We start from the raw sequence: 22,134 nt of genomic DNA, 5'->3' as shown, positions 1-22,134 counted from the left end.
AATCCAGATCCTTTTCTCTCTCCCCACCGGAGAAACAAACGCCAGTGGGGAGGCAAACAAGAAGTCCGGCGCTGAGTGACAGCCCTGTGGGGAGACCCTCCACCCTCCCAGCTGCCCCCCTTGTTTACACCCACTCACCAACACACACGCTGCTGGAAACTCAACTGGTAAGCTCAGCTTTATGGGGTGGATTGGGGGGGGAGTGGGGTGGCTTTCAAAGTGTGGGGGAAGGCATTATGAGGAAGAACAGCAGGACAGGGGGAAAGAGGACCTAGGAAAGGTCAGAGGTCAGGAACAGCTGCTTCTCTCCAAAGCCCCCCTTTCTCAGTACACAACAGGTATATACCAAAAGTAAGGAAGGAAGGTCGGCCGTTTTGGGGTAGAATGGGCAGAATGAACCAGGACCGCAAACGGGGTTTTTCTTTTTATTGCTTTCTTCTTCACAGCTCTTTGTTTTTCTCCGCGAGCCGAGCCAGACACTCAGAAGAGAGAGAGTTGCTTTCTTCTCTTGACCTTTCCTTTCCTTTTCTCTCTCTCCCCTCCCTCGTTCTCTTTCCTTTCCAGGTTGCGTAACGGCTGCCCTTTTATCTACACCCAAAGGCGCAGGCGCTTGCAAGGAGCTGGACGTGACATTCGCACAGGTGGTAAACTCAAGGTGCCTTAATGCAGATTCAGGAGACACTGTAGGTTCTCGGGGCAGGCCCCCACCCCACCCCAGCTGCCCCAAAGAGGTGTCACTCAATTCCCACTATTGGGGCCGCTGCTTACCGCAAGGATGGGGCACTTCAGGCCTGAGAGGCTTATATGCCCCCTGCTAAGCTCCTCTCACTGACTCTCGGAACAATCCCCAGGCCACACCCCCTCTTCCTGAGGCCACACCCCTCACCTGCTCTGCTCCACACCCTCCGTAGTGTTTTCGCCTGGCTGCGATGTCTCCTTGAACTCCGGTAATGCCCCTTTACTTGCTTTTAAGTGGGAGAGCACCCTTTACTAGGAAGTACAGTTCCTAGGATTCTTTGGCATTAAGTCACAGAACATTTTAGAAGTGGTGTGGTGGTGCTTTAAATGTATGGTGCAGATATGGCCAAATGGACCAATTTAAGACAATGCCAGGTCTCTTATGGAGCCTGAACACTGCAGAGCCGTGTTCGATGAATAGAGAGAGGCATTCAAGAATTCAGAGTTAGCCACATCCGGCCAAAAACCAGGGGCAGCGGGATTGTATGCAGGGCCAGCCTCAGCAACCAGCACCAATTAGGGAAAACCCTCCACGTGTCTCTATTTTCCAGGGATGTCTCTGATTTGGAGAAGCCATCCCAGTTTCTGATTTGATCCCAGAATGTCCCACTTTTCCTTAGGATGCCTCTATTTTCACTACAGAAATGTTGGAGGGTATAGAGTTATCTGACCCCCGAGCCGTCTGAAGGCAATCCTGTTTAGGGAAGTTTTTTTTTATAATGTTTACTGTTTTATTATGTTTTTGTGTAGGTTGGAAGCTGCCCAGAGTGGCTGGGGCAACCCAATAAGTTGTGTGGGGTATAAATAGTACGATTATCATTATGGAATGGGATGTCAGATTGACCACCCGTGCCTGTTCTGGTCCCACAGGGCATTATGGGAAATTAAAATGGTCGGCAGACCCATCGACAGAAGGTGGGCTTCAGTAGTGGGTTTGCCCAGGGCAAACCCACTCAAACCTTAGTGAAATGTGGGGATATGCTTAATAATAATAATAATAATAATAATAATTTATTTATACGCCACCCATTTGGCTAGGTTTCCCCAGCCACTCTGGGCGACTTCCAACACAATATTAAAATACAGTAATGCATCAAAAGTTAAAAGCTTCCCTAAACAGGACTACCTTCAGATGTCATCTAAAAGTCTGGTAGTTGTTGTTCTCTTTGATATCTGGTGAGAGGGTGTTCCACAGGGCGGGTGCCACTACCGAGAAGGCCCTCTGCCTGATTCCCTGTAACTTGGCTTCTTGCAGTGAGGGAACCACCAGAAGGCCCTCAGCACTGGACCTCAGTGTCTGGGCTGGACAATGGGGGTGGAGACGCTCCTTCAGATATACTGGACTGAGGCCGTTTAGGGCTTTAAAGGTCAGCACCAACACTTTGAATTGTGCTCCAAAACGTACTGGAGTCCAACCCACTACAATGCAGGAAATGCAGTCATATTCCAAAATGCTTGTCTGGAATTTCCGCCTCAGGCACTGATGGGGGCCTGCCTGTCACCGATTTTCCTCCCTTCACACCAGGACTGCAGCTCCCATGGCATCGGTGCGTGGGGTCGCCGTGCAGTGCCCCTCCGACGGTGAGAGCAGCTGCAGCGGAGGCAGCCCAGCCACCACGGCCTCCAGTCGCAGTGACACAGACCTTGACGGGGAGGAGAAAACTTGCGCCGTGTGTGGGGACCGGGCCACAGGCTACCATTTCCACGTCATGACCTGCGAAGGCTGCAAGGGTTTCTTTCGGTACAGTTCCTCGTCTCGGTTTCCACTCCTCCTCCCACTTCTGCAACCCCATTTCTGAAAATGATCTAGGGGGCATCTTCCCTGCATGCAAAGACTCAATGTTTGGGTCCCCCCCCACCTTTTTTGCGACTGAGGTTAGTGTGCTTAGAGAGACATTAAAGGTAAAGGGACCCCTGACCATTAGGTCCAGTCGTGGCTGACTCTGGGGTTGCGGCGCTCATCTCGCTTTATTGGCCGAGGGAGCCGGCATACAGTTTCCGGGTCATGTGGCCAGCATGACTAAGCCGCTTCTGGCGAACCAGAGCAGTGCACGGAAACGCCGTTTACCTTCCCGCCATCTACTTGCACTTTGAGGTGCTTCAGAACTGCTAGGTTGGCAGGAGCAGGGACCGAGCAACGGGAGCTCACCCCGTCGCGGGGATTCGAACCGCCGACCTTCTGATTGGCAAGTCCTAGGCTCTATGGTTTAACCCACAGCGCTACCTGTGTCCCCTAGAGAGACATTAGAGAGACGTTTTTGTGTGTAGTCGTCGCTAACATGTGACATTTATAGGCACACTGTAGTCTACACATTTTTACACACATTAGGTGGCTGCAGAAGTCAGAGAAACGCCACGGTGCGACTGTGAGGTAATTTACATTCCCGCCCCCTTGTCTTGCAGGCGGACCGTCATCAAGGGCATCCAGTTCACCTGCCCCTTCACCCGAAGCTGCACCATCACCAAAGCCAAGAGGCGGCAGTGCCAGGCGTGCCGCTACCAGAAATGCCTCGTCGCGGGCATGAGGAAAGACAGTAAGTGTGGCTGGCCAGTGTTCTTCCTTGCTTGGTTTTGGCCCCAGGCAATGTCAACGGCTCCCGGCTGGTTGCCCAGGAAAGTATAAAGGCTAGGAAAAGTTTATTACGGTCCTTTTTTATTTCAAACTTTGCAGAGAGAGGCTATAGAACCCAGCCTCTTGGATAATGGTGTTGTCCCGAGTGAATCTCCACCCCATCCAGTCTCTCCCAGTTCCTCATTCATCAGTTCTACGGCTGCCGCTAAGTGCCCTCTGTCTTTGAGCTCTTTGCTCCCCTACTTTTAAGGCTCGCCGGGTTCTGGGAGATGGGGGGTCTGGAATGCTTTCAAGTGACAATGTGTCAGCCAGCTGCTGTTCTGGCTCTGCTTGCTCCTGCCCTCCCATTATTTCCCAACTTTCCCCCTCATCTGCCTCTGAGCTGTGACCTCCCTCAAACCCCTGCTATAAATCTATACTGTCTTCCTCTTCCTCCTCCCTGGAAGGGCCTGTGGTCTCCACCACTCCTCCTCCTTCTCTGCTCAGCCCCTGACAGGCAAATTACTGTACCAGGCAATGCAGAACCTTTTCAACCTTTTCAATGCAGAAACCATCCTGGTTTCTGATTTGATCCTGGAATGTTCCACTTTTCCTTAGGATGTCCCTATTTTCATTGCAGAAATGTTGGTGGGTATGGAGTTATCCGACCCCAGAGCCGTCTGTAGGCAATCCTGCATAGGGAAGGGTTTTTTAAAAATGTTTTATTATGTTTTTCTGTATGTTGGAAGCTGCCCAGAGTGGCTGAGGCAACCTAGTAAGATGTGTGGGGTATAAATAAGTAAAATTACCGTGATGGAACGGGACGCCCTTATTTTCATCGGAGAAATGTTGGAGGGTACGCAACTGGATTTTATTTATTTATTTACTCATTCAGAAAACTTCTACCCTGTTTTATAGGGGCTCTTAGGGTGGCTTACAGCAGATTATCACAATTTTCTATATTAAAAAAATCACATTCAAGGCTAGTATCAGGAAAAGAAATAAAGCGACGTCCCTAGGGTGCTTTTGCATGCAAGGGAAAAAACAAAAACAGAATTCCCATTGAGATCCTCTGAGGCAAAAGAGTGATGCTTAGCAGCTGGGCCTCACTCAGGTCCTCATGGAGGCCTGGCTTTCCCTGTTGGCGGTTGCTAGGCAACAGCTCCTATCCGCACCTGTTTGGCCACTGTGAGAAAAGGATCCTGGACTATATAGGCCTTTGGCCTGATCCTGCAGTTGGACTGTTACTACTCCTAATCTTATTAATTTGTTAAGTCACTTTCCCCACAGACTGATGCAAAGTGACGTACATTAAAATGGATTCAGAACAAGCGAGTAAAACCCCAACACGGCTATACAGATAAAAGGCAGGAGTAACCCCCCCATTAAAAGCAGCCACAGTGCCCCCCCTTGAAATGAAAGGCCAAAAGCTTGGGTAAAGAGAAAAGGCTTTGCCTGGCATCTAAAAATAGATAAAGATGGCGTCTAGCGTGCCTCCTTGGGGAGAGCATTCCACAAGCTTATGTTCTTAGGTTCTCCCAGTAAGGTCTTCTGAGGCAAGCGAGTGGGACTGACACATACACACACACGGAAAATACATATGGTTGCCCTGTCGCATCTTTGGACACCGACAGCCCCTCTTGCCACTCCTCCACTCCTGTGGCTGCATAATGAAAAAAACATTAGAATTGATTGAATTCTAAAAATGGCTGACAGTACAGAGGCCAACTGTTCCCTGCCTTACATCCAGGGATGAGGGGGAAATTTGCTTCAGATTGCTTTTAAAGGCAAACCCATGTCGTTTGCACCTTCTAAAAACACTAGGGAGAGCGGAACAGAGCCATCCTTAGAAATTTGTGCCTCTCTGAATTTTGCATTGCTATGTGTTAAGGGAATGTGTGCGTATAAATGCATATATTAGTGAAATTAATATGCAAAAATGTGAGTGTGTGTGTGTAGAAATAAGCTTTGAAAAAAGTCTGTAATAATAATTTAATTATTTACAGTATATGCCACCCATCTTACTGGGTTGCACAGAAATGTATATTTTAGGCTAAATTTTGCACTAAATGCTAATGAATTTTCATGAGGATTCTGAGTAGTAGTAGTAGTAGTAGTAGTAGTAGTAATAATAATAATAATAATAATAATAATAATAATAATAATAATAATAATTTCAAACTGATGTGCAACTCTGGGGAACCGAACTTAAGATTGGAAAAATGACAGAAATAAACTGAAATTGACACGTTCTCCCAACCCTAATTACATCCTATGGCCTAAACAAGTTCAGCTGTGGTGGATTTGAATCTTCCTACCAGATCCCATTTGTGATACCCATCCTCCATATATTTGCCTATCAATAGCTATTAGCGTTAATGAAGCTGTCTGGTCAAACGCAAAAGTCATACTAGACCTGGAAGGGGTTGTGGGGAAGAAACAGACTGGATGGCTTCTGCCCTCATGCCCTGGCTTGTGGAGTTCCTTTTAATTCCTATTACTATATGACCCAGGAAGCCTCTCTCTCTTTCCCCACCCCCCAATTCTTTCGGCCTGGTCCTTTTGTCCTGCACTTAACTGCATTCGGCAAGAGAGGTTCTCCTTAAAGTTCCCTGCGTTCTGCAGGAGAGTTTCTCTTTGAAGTCCCAAAAATATCAGATGGCTGCTCCAAGCAGGGCTGCCCCCATTTGTGGGACGCTATCCCATATAACTGTCCCATATAGAGATATGACAGGCAGACCACTACTATCTGCACTTTCAGGAAACAGCTGAAGGCCTGTTTGTTTTGATAGGCTTTTCCAGCAGGGTGGAAAGGTCTCTGGTCTTAGGGGTTCATTTTGTATAGTTTCAAAACTCATCCTTAGTTGTTGTTGTCAATGTTCTGCTTTTAAAGCTATTTCCAGCTGTTTTTAATGGCATGTTTGCAAATTGCTTTGTAAAAGGTGGTTCATAATTTAATAAATTATAGTATATAGAGACCCCTGCTAGATCAGATTCCCAGCAGACGTAAAATATAACCGTCGGGGCTGGTCACATTGGTAGCCCTGTCCTCTGTGAATTTCTCCAGTCCTCTTTCAAAGCCATCCAACCTAGTGGCCATCGCTTCCTCTTGCAGATGCAGCTACCACAGTTTGGCTCTGCACTGTGCAAAGAACAACAGTGCTACCTTGGTTCTCGAACGCAATCTGTTCCGGAAGTCCGTTCGACTTCCAAAACTTTCAGAAACCAAGGTGCGGCTTGCTATCGGTTGCAGGAGCTTCTGCAGCCAAGCGGAAGCTGCGTCGGATGTTTGGCTTCTGAAAAACATTCAAAAACCAGAACACTTACTTCCGGGTTTTTGGCGTTCGGGAGCCAATTTGTTTGTTAACTAAGCTGTTCGAGAACCAAGGTACCACTGTATTTTCTTTTGCCTGTCTCATATCTTCCAACATCCAGGCTTCATAGGTTGTCCCTGAGTTTAAATGTTATGAGAGAGACCTCTCTGTCCATTCCCATCCCCCCAACCAGGCCTCGTTTCACACGCCCCCCTGTCATGCCTGCTCTTCCTTGCCTATTCTTGAAACTAAAAAAAGTCCCCAAATGTTGTAACTTTTTGTCACACGGGAGTTTCTCCGGCCCTTTGTTTATTATTTTGGTGGTCCTTTTGGGAAACTTTGCCCAGCTCTATAACAATAGCAACAACATTCAGACACACACACACACACACAGACACACAGGTAAGCAGCACAAGATGGGCACTCTCAAAGCATCTTTCGGTGTCATCCTGAGCAGAAGAAGCCTTCAGCTTGTTTGCTTCTGCAAAGCCATCTTCAGTAAAGAGGAAGGATTGGAAGCAGCTGTAGGGTTGTGCGGAGAGGGAGGGGTGAGGAGGAGGAGGAGGCGGCTGTCAGCAAAGCCGCATCCCCTCTCCAGGGAACAATACACTGCGCTGGAAAGCAGGGTGGATTTGAGGCCGCCCAGCCAGCTTTTCCTCCGCATCGACTGGCCCAAAGGGTCAGATTTCATTAAAAGAAATGCCAGAGAGGAGCAAGAATAGAGTCATCTCCCTCTTCCAGCTGCAGAAGCAAGACACAAGCAAAAAAAGATCTTCTTAGAGCAGGCTGGCAGCAGAGCCAAACCAATAAAAACAAAACAAAACGGGCCTCTGCCTGAGCACAGATTAATCTGATGGGGGCAGTGGGGTGGGGTGAGGTGTGTGTGTGTGGGCAGACAATAATCTGGTCCAGGATGAATCCTGCTGCACACCCCGGGGCTTTGTGGAGAGAGGAAGGAGAGAGGGGAGCGTCAGCGCTGTGCAAGAGACTGTCAGAGGGTGATGCATTGCAGTCTCCTTACACAAGAGGGTGTTCCGCGCTGCAGTCGGACTGTGATGTAGCCGTGGGCACACACACGTCGTTGTTGTGTGTGTGTGTTTTAAGAAAAGAAATACCGCCTGGATCTGCCCGCAAACAGCTCCGAATCGCACCTGACCCTCTCTGCAGAATCCCATTAAGGAGCTTCTAGCGAGAGGCACTCCCTGTAAAGTGAATTGAGAAGGGGGGGGGAGTGTTGCAAATCAATTGGGGTTTCTCTCTGCAGAATCTTAAGCAAGTTCAGCTGGACACTGACAGCGGGGAAGAAAGAAAGAAAGCAGCATTGCAAAGAGACCGATAGAGCGGCAAATCCTTTCTGACAGTGTTGTGCCCTGCCTGCAGCAGGAGGCTGACCCCCAAGCCCAGGGATGATGCAACAGGGTTTAATTTGGACAGTGGCGAAGTCCATGGGGGTTTCAAGAGCTACAACATAGCCATGGAATGTGTAATACAGTGGTACCTCGGGTTACATACGCTTCAGGTTACATACGCTTCAGGTTACACACTCCGCTAACCCAGAAATAGTGCTTCAGGTTAAGAACTTTGCTTCAGGATGAGAACAGAAATTGTGCTCCGGCGGCCCGGCGGCAGCAGGAGGCCCCAATAGCTAAAGTGGTGCTTCAGGTTAAGAACAGTTTCAGGTTAAGAACAGACCTCCGGAATGAATTAAGTACTTAACCCGAGGTACCACTGTATTATTAATAATAATGGAGAGTGTGTAATAACAGAGTCGGCATGGCGCCGTGGTTAGGAGCTGGGGTAGGGAACCACCGGCCAGGGGCAAATTGTGGCCCTCGAGGGCCCTCTGTCTGGCCCTTGGGATGCTCCCAGACTACACATTTAATCACAGGAAGCTACTGGAGTAGTCCCTAAAGTGTGTATAGGAATGCATTTTACTAGGGAACTTTGCAAAAAAAAAAAAGTATATAGGGCAAAAATCCATATAAACATGTGTCTGTTAGGAGAAATTTGCGCTAAAATGCCAGTGAATTTTCCTGACTTAAAAAAATTCCACATATTGCTGTGGAAATGTGGAGAACTGTACTTGAAACTGGGAAAATGAGAAACTGAGAGAAACCAAATGCATCCCACTTGCTCAGGGATGGAAGGATCAGTTCATTCCGATTCTCTCTGTTTTCTCATCTTTCCCGTTTTAAATTCAGTTTGCCACATTTTGCAGCAATTTGTGGGGTTTGTTTGTTTAAATTCTTATGACTATTCATCCACATTTTAGTGCAAACGTCTCCCAACGAGCACGTATGTATATGGAGTTTTGATTAATGTACACATCTTTGCCAGCAATTCCCCCTAATATAATGTTTTTGTGCGTGTGCCATTTTCACCAATATATTCATGCTTCCTTTCACCTAATAGATCCGTTTTTTGGTTGACAACCCGCGTAGTAAAATTCAGTAAAATAGTAAAATTCAGGGAAGTGTGAATTTCGGAGGATGGCTGTGTTATGGTCCATTCGGAAAGTGTAGATTGGAAAGATTCGGCTTCAGAGGAGACGTGAATCAAATCCCTCCCTCACCCCTATACCCACCTGTTACGGCTAAAATCTGGGTGCGGGGCTACTCTGCCATCCAGCTCGTCGGACTAAGTCCGCGGGTCCCTGCGGAAGAAAATGAGCTCAGCTGGGCACAGGAGCAAACTGCAGAAGATCCAAGTTTATTGCGCAACAGGTTCAAGATGAGATTGAACAGCGAGAAAGGGGTGACATGAACTTTTGAAACTCCCTCCATGTCCCAGAATACAGTGCAAAATACATCCCAGTTACATCATGAATACATTAAGAAGAGGTTGGGTTACACAGATTACATCATGAATACATTAAGAAGAGGTTGGGTTACACAGGATTAACATATGGAGGAGGGAGGGGGGAATATGCAGAGCTGGAGATATGCGCAGATAAGCACATCCTGATTACCGGTGATGAGAAGACAATGGTCCATGTATGCATGGTCTGCCACCTGGCATTGCCCACAGGAAAGGCTTGGCAGAGTGATTTGACAGGATTAGGGTCTTTACACCTTGCTTGAGGGATTATGGAGGACAGGGGAGGTGTCATGGAGTCCTAGAGAAATTGAGCAAATTGACACGTTGATTTTCTATGAATTTTATAGATTTTAGTCCCTTTTGACATTGACAATTGGGAATAAATGGATATATTGTAGCGAAGAAGCAGGTGAAGAAGACATCCCCCCCCTTCCGTATCACCACCCTTACTGGTGGAGCGTTTGGTTTATCAGGTCCCTGGTAGCTCCCTGCCCAAGGTCCGCACTCAGCTTGGCAGCGGGGTCCACAAAGCTTCTCCTTTGAGCACTGCTTCCTTTTCATTTCTGACACAGTGATAATGTCAGAGGAAGCTTTGCATGTGCGGCGTGCGCTGAGGTGGCAGAAGAAGCACCAAGGACAGAGTCTGGCCTCAGTGGAGCCACCTGAGGAAAGCAGCCTCACAGAAGAGCAGGAACAACTGATTGAACTCCTCACCGAAGCCCACAAGAAAACCTTTGACTCCAGCTTCTCTCAGTTCAACCACTACCAGGTGAGCTTTGCAGGAGTTCCAGACGGTTTGTTTCAGGAATGAGGGGGGAGGAACACCCTGTGGCCCCCAGGTGCTGCTGTTGCACCCCAGCTCCCAGCCAGTCTGGCCAATGGTCAGGGGTGATGGGAATTGGAGCTCATCGTCTTCTAGAGAGGGGTCCCTCATCCCTGAATTGATTAATGTACCAGGAGAGACCTACACGATGCTTTGCAGATGTTGCTGGAAATAAAATATCACCAGTCCTAAAATATCTACAGTGGTACCTCGGGTTACAGACGCTTCAGGTTACAGATGCTTCAGGTTACAGACTCTGCTAACCCAGAAATAGTACCTCAGGTTAGGAACGTTGCTTCAGGATGAGAACAGAAATCGCGTGGCGGCAGCAGGAGGCCCCATTAGCTAAAGTGGTACCTCAGGTTAAGAACAGTTTCAGGTTAAGAACGGACCTCCAGAACGAATTAAGTTCTTAACCCGAGGTTAGCCCTGTGGAATGCCCTCCCATCAGATGTCAAGGAGATAAAGAACTACACAACTTTTAGAAGACATCTGAAGGCAGCCCTGTATAGGGAAGTTTTGATGTTTTACTGTGGCTTCATAATTGTTGGAAGGGGGCAACCCAGTCAGATGAGTGGCATTAAATAAACAAACAAATAAACAAATAATGATCCTTAACTCACTGCGATTGATCAGGCGAATGGCTGCCTTACAGGCCCGCTTGACCAATTTCCATGTATTTCTCATGAGGACTAGATGCTTAGGATCAGAGGTTGGTGGGAGAAAGAAAGAAAGCTGAGATGGTCTTGGGGTTCAACGAAGGGAAATTTATTGTGAGCCCCACTTAACCAGCGTCTCCCCTCCAGCCAGCGGTGCGTCTCTACATCCACAGCCAGAGATCTCAGAGCCCCCAGGATGCTGCCGTCCCTCCCATGTGCCCCTACAGTCCTCAAGACCACATGGAGAGCTTTCCGGAGGAGGTCCTCCCCGATGTCTTCAACCTCTTGCCGCTCTTTGCCGACATCAGCACCTACATGATCCAGCAAGTGATCCAGTTTGCCAAGGCCATACCGTCTTTCAGGTGAGTGCGTTGCTGTGAATCAAAGGGTCTTTATTCACCCCCTGCAAAGTCCTATCATCCTCCGGGAGTCAATAAAGGTAAAGGGACCCCTGACCATTAGGTCCAGTCATGACAGACTCTGGGGTTGCGGTGCTCATCTCGCTTTATTGGCCGAGGGAGCCGGCGTACAGCTTCTGGGTCATGTGGCCAGCAGGACTAAGCCGCTTCTGGCGAACCAGAGCAGCGCACGGAAACGCCGTTTACCTTCCCGCCGGAAGGTACCTATTTATCTACTTGCACTTTGACGTGCTTTCGAACTGCTAGGCTGGCAGGAGCAGGGACCGAGCAACGGCAGCTCACCCCGTCGCGGGGATTTGAACCGCTGACCTTCTGATTGGCAAGTCCTAGGCTTTATGGTTTAACCCACAGCGCCACCCGTGTCCCTCCGGGAGTCAATATGTGACTACTAATGGGGAACTCTGATCTAAATTAAGGAGGCTTCCAGACTGTTGCTATTTCCGTGCGGGAGATTCAATCACATATGGACATATTTAGGTCATATGATTAAAGTCGCTCCTGTGCATCAGACCTGCTTCATCCCCCCCCCCAAAAAAATCCTTCTCTTTTTTTGCAATAAGAAAAAGCATTGCGGAAACATGCTGGAAAGTGTAGGGAGGCAATTGCTTGACGCAATGTTGTCTGAACTCTCCACGAAGGTTGTGCAAACAGATCAGGGTGGGTGCTCAATAAACCAGTCACCCAGAGGTGACCTCTGTCCCGTGTTGCCTGCTGATAACTCATAGGTGATGAATGCCGAAAAAATGTGTGTAAGGCAGGCGGCTCTGCTGTAAGACAATGAAATTAATCTAAAACTAATTATCAATTAATTATGGAACTGATTTTAAAAGGTTTAAGGTAAGGATCAGTTACTGGAGGGCGTCCCCTGTCTTGGGGAAGGGGAAAGAGGTTGTTTATAGCTCAGCAGTCAGTGATTGATGGCTTGAATAATGGATACAGGGGGATTTATAATAAACAAAATACTGGGGTGGGGGAATGTTTGTTTGCTACTATGTTATGCATTTTTGGGTTTTCACATTGTAAACCACCCTGTGATCCTTGGACGAAGGGCGGTATAGAAATTTAATAAATACAGTTGTACCTCTGGTTGCGAACGGGATCCGTTCCGGAGCCCCGTTCGCAACATGAGCAGAACGCAACCTGTGTCTGCGCGTGCGTAGGTCGCGATTTGCCGCTTCTGCGCATGCACATGACGTCATTTTGAGTGACTGTGCATGTGCGAGCAGCAAAACACGGAAGTAACCCGTTCCGTTACTTCTGGGTCACCGTGGGACGTATCCTGAAAGAACGTAACCTGAACTGAACTTAACAAGAGGTATGACTCTAATAGCATCTTTAAAAGCAGAGACATCACCTTGCCAACAAAGGTCCATATAGTTCAAGCTATGGTTTTCCCAGTAGTGATGTATGGAAGTGAGAGCTGGACCATAAAGAAGGCTGATTGCCGAAGAATTGATGCTTTTGAATTATGTTGCTGGAGGAGACTCTTGAGAGTCCCATGGACTGCAAGAAGATCAAACCCATCCATTCTGAAGGAAATCAGCCCTGAGTGCTCACTGGAAGGACAGATTCTGAAGCTGAGGCTCCAGTACTTTGGCCACCTCATGAGAAGAGAAGACTCCCTGGAAAAGACCCTGATGTTGGGAAAGATGGAGGGCAGAAGGAGAAGGGGACGACAGAGGACGAGATGGTTGGATAGTGTTCTCGAAGCTACCAGCATGAGTTTGACCAAACTGCGGGAGGCAGTGGAAGACAGGAGTGCCTGGTGTGCTCTGGTCCATGGGCTCACGAAGAGTTGGACACGACTAAACGACTAAACAACAACAACATGACTGTAATAAAATAATAATAGTTCCCCCACCATCCTCAGCCAGTCCCCACCTGCCCTGCCTTCTTGCTTTCATCTAGAACTGAGATCTGCCAACCAGAACCAGGTGTAAAATAGCCACTCTGTGAACAGGGTGCCTCTGAGCACATGCTCAGTTGAAGGAACAAGAAAAGAGATTCCAGCTAAATACTGTATCAGGAAGAACTTTCTGACAGTAAGAGCTGTTTGCCAGTGGAACAGACTCCCTCAAGAAGTGGTGGGCTCTCCTTCCTTGGAGGTTCTTGGGTTTTTTCCCCAAATTTTTTTTATTGGTTTTCACAATATTATAAACAAACAAACAAACACACAAGACAAACAAACATAACAAACATAAATCATAGCCTTATTGAAAATTACCGTTATTAACTTTGTTAAGTGACTTCCTCGCTTCCCCTTAGTTGAATTTCATTGCATGTCCTTTTAACGGTTTTCCAAATCCCAATTTTTATAAAATTTAACTTAAACATTAACATCCTTAAATCTTCACCTGATATAATTAAACATATTAATTCATCACTTAACATAGACAGAATCCTAAGCCTATTAAGTATCTGCAAGCTGTTTGCGGTTACCGTATTTTAACTTAACAAATTTAACTAAATAATCATTAAATTTATTCCATTCTTCCTGATATTCCTCCTCCTTCTGGTCGCGGACTCTTCCGGTTAGGTCGGCTAGCTCTGAAAAATCCATCATCTTCATCTGACATTCTTCTACTGTTGGTAATTCTTGGGTTTTCCACGTTTTAGCTAACAAAATACGAGCAGCAGTTGTGGCATACAGAAATAATTTAACATCTTTCTTGGGCAATTCCAAACCTGTTATTCCAAGAAGAAAGGCCTCTGGTTTCTTTATAAATGTATATTTCAACATTTTTTTCAATTCATTATAAATCTTTTCCCTGAAGTCTTTCACCTTGGGACAGGTCCACCACATATGATAAAAGGTTCCTTCCTTTTCTTTACATTTCCAACATATATTGTCACAATTATGATATATCTTTGCTAATTTTACAGGAGTCAAGTACCATCTATACATCATTTTCATTATATTTCCCTTTAGCAAAGTACATGCAAGTCCTTGGAGGTTCTTGAGCAGAGGCTGGGTGGTCATCTGTCCTGGATGCTTAGCTGAGATTCCTGCATGGCAGGGCGTTGGACTTAGGTGACCCTTGGTGTCCCGTCCAACTCTACAGTTCTGTGATTAGAACTTTCCAAAACAGTCTGCAGACCAAAATGCAGCTGGCCTTTGAAATTTGCACTTCTCCAAGTTTTGCAACACAGTTCTCTGGCCAAGTCACATGTACGAAAAGGCTGACTTTAAAGGTTTAATAAATCAAGCATTAAAAAAAAAATAGTGAACGCAACAGGCAAAAATGCATTCTATTAGGAAAAATTGCTCTGCAAAATTATGTATATGAGGCAAAATTGCATACAAACGTTTATATTAGGAGAAGTTTGCACTGTTGTTATTTTTTAAATAAATTTGCAATACTGATGCGGAAACGTGGAGGACGTTGGAAAGACGAGAAACTGAGAGAAACCAGAATTGACAGATGAAGCAATCTCTAAGTCAAGGGTGATGGAGTTCAACAACATCTAGAGGGTCACAAGGTTCCCACCTCAAGGCTAAGGATTGGTTCAGAAACTTTGAGCCTGTCTTACCGCTTAACATGTTTTTTCTCTCTCCCCCAACCAGAAGTTTGCCAATCGATGATCAAATTTCACTCCTCAAAGGCGCCACCCTGGAGATCTGTCAGATCCGGTTCAACACAGTCTTCAATGAGGAGACCAAAGCTTGGGAATGCGGCCAACACTGCTACACCATCCAAGATGGCGCCCTGAGTAAGTCACAGGAAGTCTAGAGAGTTCCACAGTTGCCATGTGACTGGGAGCAGGACACATTCCATGGGCTCTCTCAGGCTTGCCTATAAGAGCGCCCTGCTGGATTAGGGCCACGGTCCAACTTGTCTAGCATCCTGTTCTCACAGTGGCCAACCAGATCCCTAATGAAAGCCCACAAATGAGATCTGAGTGGAAATGCACTCTTCTCACTTGTGATTCCCCTCCTTTGGTATCCTGAGGCAGGCCACCTTCCAAGCATGGGGACAGAACACAGTCATTATGGCTAGTAGACATTGATAGCTTCTTCCTCCATGAATATGTTCAATTGTTTTGTAAAAACATCCAAGTTGGTGGCTGTCACTGTGGGCCATGAATGGCCTAGCCTATTAGCATTTTTTAAACTTCCAAATGCAGTGGTACCTCGGGTTACACACGCTTCAGGTTACATACGTACGCTTCAGGTTACAGACGCTTCAGGTTACAGACTCCGCTAACCCAGAAATAGTGCTTCAGGTTAGGAACTTTGCTTCAGGATGAGAATAGAAATTGTGCTCTGGTGGCGCGGCAGCAGCAGGAGGCTCCATTAGCTAAAGTGGTGCTTCAGGTTAAGAACAGTTTCAGGTTAAGAACAGACCTCCGGAAGGAATTAAGTACTTAACCCAAGGTACCACTGTATCACTTTCCTAGCCTCTTTGCTAATTGTACATGGAAAGCTGTCTTGTTTTGCAGTTTCCAGGCGCTAGTACTTCCATAAATTTAGTATTCAGTCTGTACAATCCAATTGTTAGCATTCCTACCAAACAGAGTGTATGGAGCACAATTTATGGCTGCCGTGATTATGCTTCCTGGGCTGGGTTAGAGAGATTACCCTGGAAGCAGCAGTGTGGGTAGATGAATTCATGGAGAATTCACATGAGCTATTGTTTTTTGCTATGCATTTTTGTGTTTTTATATTGTAAACTGTCTTGCAATCCTCTGATGAAGGGCGGTCTAGAAATACTACTACTACTACTACTACTAATACGCTCCTGTTTTCTGAGGCAAATGATGCTAAGTGGGAACAAGAGCCCTTTTGGGGCGCTGAATTCCTTCCTGGGTTCTTTCCTGACCTGGTTGCCTCCTGGAACCAATTTTGCTCATGGGGTTCATACAACCAATCTAGCAAGAGACCCATAATTGGATTACGTTGTGTGAGTGCTCCCTCCTGTGGCCAGAGGGGAGTATTTAGCACAGCAGAGGATCCTGGAGGGGCCAGTCCTCTGACCTCAGATTGGTTCCTTCTGTGGGCAAACTGATCCACTATGCTACATGCCATAAGCATCACAGGCCCACAATACACAGAGACCCACTTTATCAACACCCCTGTCTTCTCCTCCAGCTGGATTCCAGCAGGTCTACCTGGAGCCATTGCTGAAGTTCCACATCAGCTTGAAGAAGCTGAGGCTGCACGAGGCTGAATACGTTCTGCTCCAAGCCCTGGTGTTGTTCTACCCGGGTAAGTCCTCCGCATCCCAGTAGCGGCAGATTGCACCATCGCCACCCTTTCTGAAAGGCAGGAGGTTTCCACGCCTGCTCGGTTAGAGTATTGGACTAAGACCTGGCAGGGGAAAAGGTAAAGGGACCCCTGACCATTAGGTCCAGTTGTGACCGCCTCTGGGGTTGCGGCGCTCATCTCGCTTTATCGGCCGAGGGAGCCAGCGTACAGCTTCCGGGTCAAGTGGCCAGCATGACGAAGCCGCTTCTGGCAAACCAGAGCAGCGCACGGAAACGCCATTTACCTTCCCGCCGGAGTGGTACCTATTTATCTACTTGCACTTTGACATGCTTTTGAACTGCTAGGTTGGCAGGAGCAGGGACCGAGCAACGGGAGCTCACCCTGTCACGGGGATTCGAACCGCCGACCTTCTGATCGGCAAGTCCTAGGCTCTGTGGTTTAACCCACAGCGCCACCCACATCCCTCCAAGACCTGGCAGACCAAGGTTCAAATCCCCACTCAGCCAGGAAGCTCACCAGGTGACCTAGTCGCAGCCTCTCAGCCTGGCCTGCCTCACAGGGTTGTTCAGAGGACAACAATAGAACCGTGTACGCCACCTAGAGCTCGTTGGAAGGAGAGGTGGAATAAAAAATGCCTGTCTGTATGCGGGTGTGCTTATATATCTGTCATTAAAAATAAATAAATATTTTTTGTTAACCGCAGTATCATACAGGCAACGGCCAGTCAATACACGTCCCATTGGTGTGTGACCGCACGGGCGTCACACCAAACCTGGAAGTGTCTTTAAAAATGGCAAAAATGGCCCTAAAAGAGCCCAGAAAAGGGGGAAAGGGCGCTTAGAAATCCTACAAGCCTTTGCAAGTGCAATCCCATGAGCCTTTGCGCTGACCGTTGAGGCCCATGGAGAATTGGGAGTTTGAGCGAGGAGGTTGGGAGGGAGCGATGGGGGTGTTTGCAGGCTTCCCCAATGGTGTTTCCAATATACGTAGTTTCAGTTAAACGTGGTACCTCGTAACATAAAAGGTAAAGGTATCCCTGCCCGTACGGGCCAGTCTTGCCAGACTCTAGGGTTGTGCGCTCATCTCACTCAAGAGGCCGGGGGCCAGCGCTGTCCGCAGACACTTCCGGGTCATGTGGCCAGCGTGACAAGCTGCATCTGGCGAGCCAGCGCAGCACACAGAACGCCGTTTACCTTCCCGCTTGTAAGCGGTCTCTATTTATCTACTTGCACCTGGGGGTGCTTTCGAACTGCTAGGTTGGCAGGCGCTGGGACCGAACGACGGGAGCGCACCCCGCCACGGGGATTCGAACCGCCGACCTTTCGATCGGCAAGCCCTAGGCGCTGAGGCTTTTACCCACAGCGCCACCCGCGTCCCTACCTCGTAACATAACCCCTTCGTAAATGGAGAGTGGCCTGTATCTCGTATTCCCGTGATTAACTGAATCTCAAAAGGGATCCAGAGAAAACGTGGGTGAAGTGCTGTTTGCTCATATATGTATATGTATGTGTGTGTGTGTGTGTGTGTGTGTGTGTGTGTGTGTGTGTGTGTACACACACACACAGACACACACAGACACAGTATGTCAACCTCATTCTTTATTTCAAGAAGTCCGGCATTTCCAGACAAGGGCCTCTGGGTGCATGCAGAGTACATCTTCCTCAAGAGGGGGACATTTTTCTATGTGCCTCTGAGCATGCACTAAGTAGCAACCCATTTGGGTGGGTGGGGTTTTTTGGTTTTTTTGCCAACGCTCCCTTTGGGTAAGAGGGGAATTCCTCACCCTTTGCCCCATATCTCCTCTGCCTTGTCTCTCACTGCCCAAGCCTGCGACTTTGCAGACCACATGGACGTCACGCAGCGAGAGGTGATTGACCAGACCCAAGAGAAAATCGCTCTAACTTTAAAAAACTACATTGACCAGCGACATGCTCTGCCCGAAGGAAGGTGAGCAGGGAACGTGCTTTGTGGTGGGGGAGGGGTGCTCTCTGCAAGGGGTGGGCGACCTGTGGCCGTCCCGATGTTGCTTTGGGGCTTCCAGACGGGCTCTTTATTTTGCAAATGTGATTGTTTACTTGCAACTGACCACACTCCCTGCTTTTTTAGGATTGCCATAGGTGTTCTGCTGTAGTCAGTTTTTCACAGAACATTTCTGTTACGTATTTTCTGACCTGTCCCAACAGTTACTACTTCTCCACTCTCTCACAAACCCAACTTTCCAGCCCCTAGTTATCGTGCTTCACAATGGGCAAAATGAAGGTTTGTGCTGGGTGTGTGTGCTGCAATTCCCAGAGTGCTTTACCAATCAATCCCTCTTCCGAGGGGACTCTGGGAACTGTAGCTCTGCGAGAGGAATAGGGGTCCCTGAACAACTCTTAGCACCATAGGAGCCAACTCCTAGGGGCCAAGGTCCCTTCACCCCCCCCCAATAAAACATTTGAAGGGGCCGCCCACCCAAAGTTGGCGGCGTTGCCATTCAAGTGGTGTGTGTGCATCATGTTCTGTGATTGATTATGTGGGGTGGGGCTTACCTGGGGCCCTCCCCATATTTTATTCAAGTTGGTGTCAGCATCGCCCTTGAGCCAGTGCCACCAACTGGACTCATCCACTTCAGCCCCGACTGGGCTAGGCGAGCTGGGTAGCACTTCCAGAGACCACCTTCTGCACAGGAACAGGTCAAAGTGCTGTGGACAGACAGCTTAGAGTTGTGAGCACCGGATTCACTCCAACAAGAAGACAGTCGTCGCACAGCAGAGTATAGCAGAGTATAAACGACTTGGAGAGCAGCTCTGTAGAGTAACTTCTTTATTCTATCTACGACTATCATACAACTATATACAGAGCTAAATGGGTTCTAAGCATAAATGAATGCTAAACTGCACTGAGTGTCTGCAGCTGCTCTTAGGTAAAGGTAAAGGGACCCCTGACCATTAGGTCCAGTCGTGACCGACTCTGGGGTTGTGGCGCTCATCTCGCTTTATTGGCCGAAGGAGCCGGCGTTTGTCCGCAGACAGCTTCCGGGTCATGTGGCCAGCATGACTAAGCCGCTTCTGGCGAACCAGAGCAGTGCACAGAAACACCGTTTACCTTCCCGCTGGAGCGGTACCTATTTATCTACTTGCACTTTGTGCTTTCAAACTGCTAGGTTGGCAGGAGCAGGGACCGAGCAACGGGAGCTCACCCCGTCGCAGGGATTCGAACTGCCGACCTTCTGATCGGCAAGTCCTAGGCTCTGTGGTTTAACCCACAGCGCCACCTGCGTCCCTTGCAGCTGCTCTTAGCAGCAACCTTATCTATACACACGATCTCTAACACTCAGTCTCTCTCTCTCCGACACACTGACTGACTGACTGACTGACTGACTCTTTGATGTGGTGCTGGAGCAGAATAAATAGAGAGCAGAACACTGCTCCTCCTCTCTGGAGAATCAGCAGAGATCATCAGGAGATTCTTGGATATGGGAGGGGTGAAATCTCCTCAGTTGGCACCCCTGCTCAGCACAAACTACATTTCCCAGGATTCTTTGGAGGAAGCCATGATGTCTTAAAGTGGTATGATACTGCTTTAAATGTACAGTATGGATGGAGGCCTTAGTCTTTTAAGATCCCTTAAGCAGCCTTTGCTTCCCCCAATGAATCCTGGGAACTGTGGCTTATTAATGTTATGTACTGAAGTTCTCACCCTGGGCTAGCAGGGGGATACTGTAGATAGTTATGCAAATGAAGGATTGAAAGTGACGTTCAGTGACTGGATAGTTTTTATGCAAATGAAGGATCAAAAGTGACGTTCAGTGATTGGATAGTTTTAGAAAGTTGCTGCAGTAACGTTGTACTGGAGCTCTATATAAGCAGGCTGACTGAGCCCTTCAGTTCAGTTCTGTTCTGGCCTCTAAATAAAGAAGAACTGTTTGAAGAATCGCTGTGTCTTCTGATATGTTCACCCACAACTTAACAATTAAGGGTGTTGAGAATTTTTAGGAGACCCCCTATTCCCCTCACAGAGCTACAATTCCCAGAATTCCCTGGGAAGAGGAATGGATATTGTTAAATCCCTCTGGGAACTGTAGCTGCGAGGGGGTCTCCTGAATAACTCTCAGCGCCCTTAGCAAGTTACAGCCCCCAGGGTGATTTGGGGGGAAGCCGTAGTTGCTTAAAGCAACGTAACTTGAATGTGTGGTGCTGATGGGGCCCTAGGTGGTGCTCAGGCAAGGAGCCAATGGAAATTTGGTGTGTGTAATAGAGAGCACCCACTCAAACGATCAGGAACGGCAAGGACTGATGGCCGCCTCCTTCTCCCTTCCACTTCTCCAGGTTCCTCTACGCCAAACTTCTCTTGTTGCTGACAGAGCTGAGGACGCTGAAAGTCGAAAATACGCGGCAGATCCTCCATATCCACGACACCCAGGACCTCACCACCATGACGCCACTGCTTTCGGAAATTATCAGCTGAAAGCTTGCACCAGGAGAGTGCTGCATCTTTCGTTCATGTTTTGCTTTAGGTGTAAAATGGGATATATGTGCTGGAAGACCGGATCCAGAAGTTTTCCAAGACTTCCCTCGAGATCCAGTAGTTTTAGGGATCTGCTGGAAAGCCAGGCATTGCTCCCTTCTGCTGCTACCCTGAGCAAGGGCTGGTTACTTTTGCAGAACTGTAGTCTCTTCCCCCTCCATCTGCTGCAAACCCATATTTCCCGCCCCCCGCCCCCCCACAAACAATCTAATCTTCCTTCCACAGCTAATCCAATAGCAGCCAACCCTGTTCCTCCCATCCTCACCCCCAAGCTGATCCTGGCTTAGCCAAGCATCATCAAGAGCCTCCTTGCAGCCAACCTTGTCTGATCCACTGATCCTCTCTAAGCTTCCCCTGCGCTGGCCCTCAAAACCCTCTTTAGGCTTCCGAGATCATGAAAGCGAAGCCCAACTGCCAGGGCCCCACCCCCAGACAGAGAGAATTTCAGGGCAGCTTTTGCATATCAAGCTGGTGTCCTGCGGGAGGAAAAGAGCTCCCCCCGAAAAAGTGATAGCATATTTGTGTGTGTGTGTGTATGTGTGTGTGTTTTAATGTGTTTATTTACAGCTCGAGAAGGATTTCCGGGGGCACATCAGATGCAAGGCCAGGGCCACAACAGAATCAGTACAGGCACCTAATCGCAGCAGGCTTTAGAGTATGAAAGCTATCTTGTCCCCCCTAGACTCCTTTGGCAGCACTTTAAAAATGAGGCAGTGCCATTTTTGCTGCAGCACACACTTTTCCAAGTGACTTTCGAGTAAGAAAATGTGATGATAATTTATTACTTATGCCCTACCCATCTGACTGGGTTGCCCCAGTCACTCTGGGTGGCTTCCAACAGAATATAAAAACACAACGAAACATCGGACATTAAAAACTTCCCGATACAGGGTTGCCTTCCAATGTCTTCTGAAAGTCGTATCATTATTTATCTCCTTGACATCTGATGAGATGGCGTTCCACAGGGCGGGCGCCACTACCGAGAAGGCCCTCTGCCTGGTTCCCTGTAACGTCACTTCTAGCAGTGAGGGAACTACCAGAAGGCCCTCAAGCTGGCCAGAATTAGTTACTAATAGCTTACAGAAGCTTCTAGCTAGC

At 47.9% G+C, this 22,134-nt stretch overlaps 1 protein-coding gene across 3 annotated transcripts; it reads left to right on the top strand.

Moving 5' to 3' along the window:
- Window positions 1-10: 10 nt before the first annotated feature.
- Window positions 11-21,939, top strand: NR1I3 (nuclear receptor subfamily 1 group I member 3). 3 transcript variants are annotated; one of them, XM_053369066.1, is made up of 10 exons: window positions 11-167; window positions 565-655; window positions 2,264-2,479; window positions 3,142-3,272; window positions 9,993-10,189; window positions 11,050-11,264; window positions 14,887-15,032; window positions 16,411-16,527; window positions 18,369-18,474; window positions 20,838-21,939. In XM_053369066.1, exons 3-10 carry the CDS (start codon window positions 2,277-2,279, stop codon window positions 20,974-20,976), a joined length of 1,254 nt encoding a protein of 417 aa, XP_053225041.1. In that variant the 5' UTR covers window positions 11-167; window positions 565-655; window positions 2,264-2,276; the 3' UTR covers window positions 20,977-21,939. The 3 variants fall into 3 exon arrangements, with proteins under 3 accessions (XP_053225041.1, XP_053225040.1, XP_053225039.1); XM_053369065.1 differs by having other exon boundaries at window positions 12-167; window positions 565-641; window positions 18,354-18,474; XM_053369064.1 differs by having other exon boundaries at window positions 12-167; window positions 18,354-18,474.
- The last annotated feature ends 195 nt before the right edge of the window (window positions 21,940-22,134 follow it).

This window comes from Podarcis raffonei, chromosome 16, assembly GCF_027172205.1.
Source record: "Podarcis raffonei isolate rPodRaf1 chromosome 16, rPodRaf1.pri, whole genome shotgun sequence".
Taxonomy (NCBI): domain Eukaryota; kingdom Metazoa; phylum Chordata; class Lepidosauria; order Squamata; family Lacertidae; genus Podarcis; species Podarcis raffonei.
The sequence above is the reverse complement of the archived record's forward strand: the minus strand, read 5'-3'. Positions and strand labels throughout refer to the sequence as shown.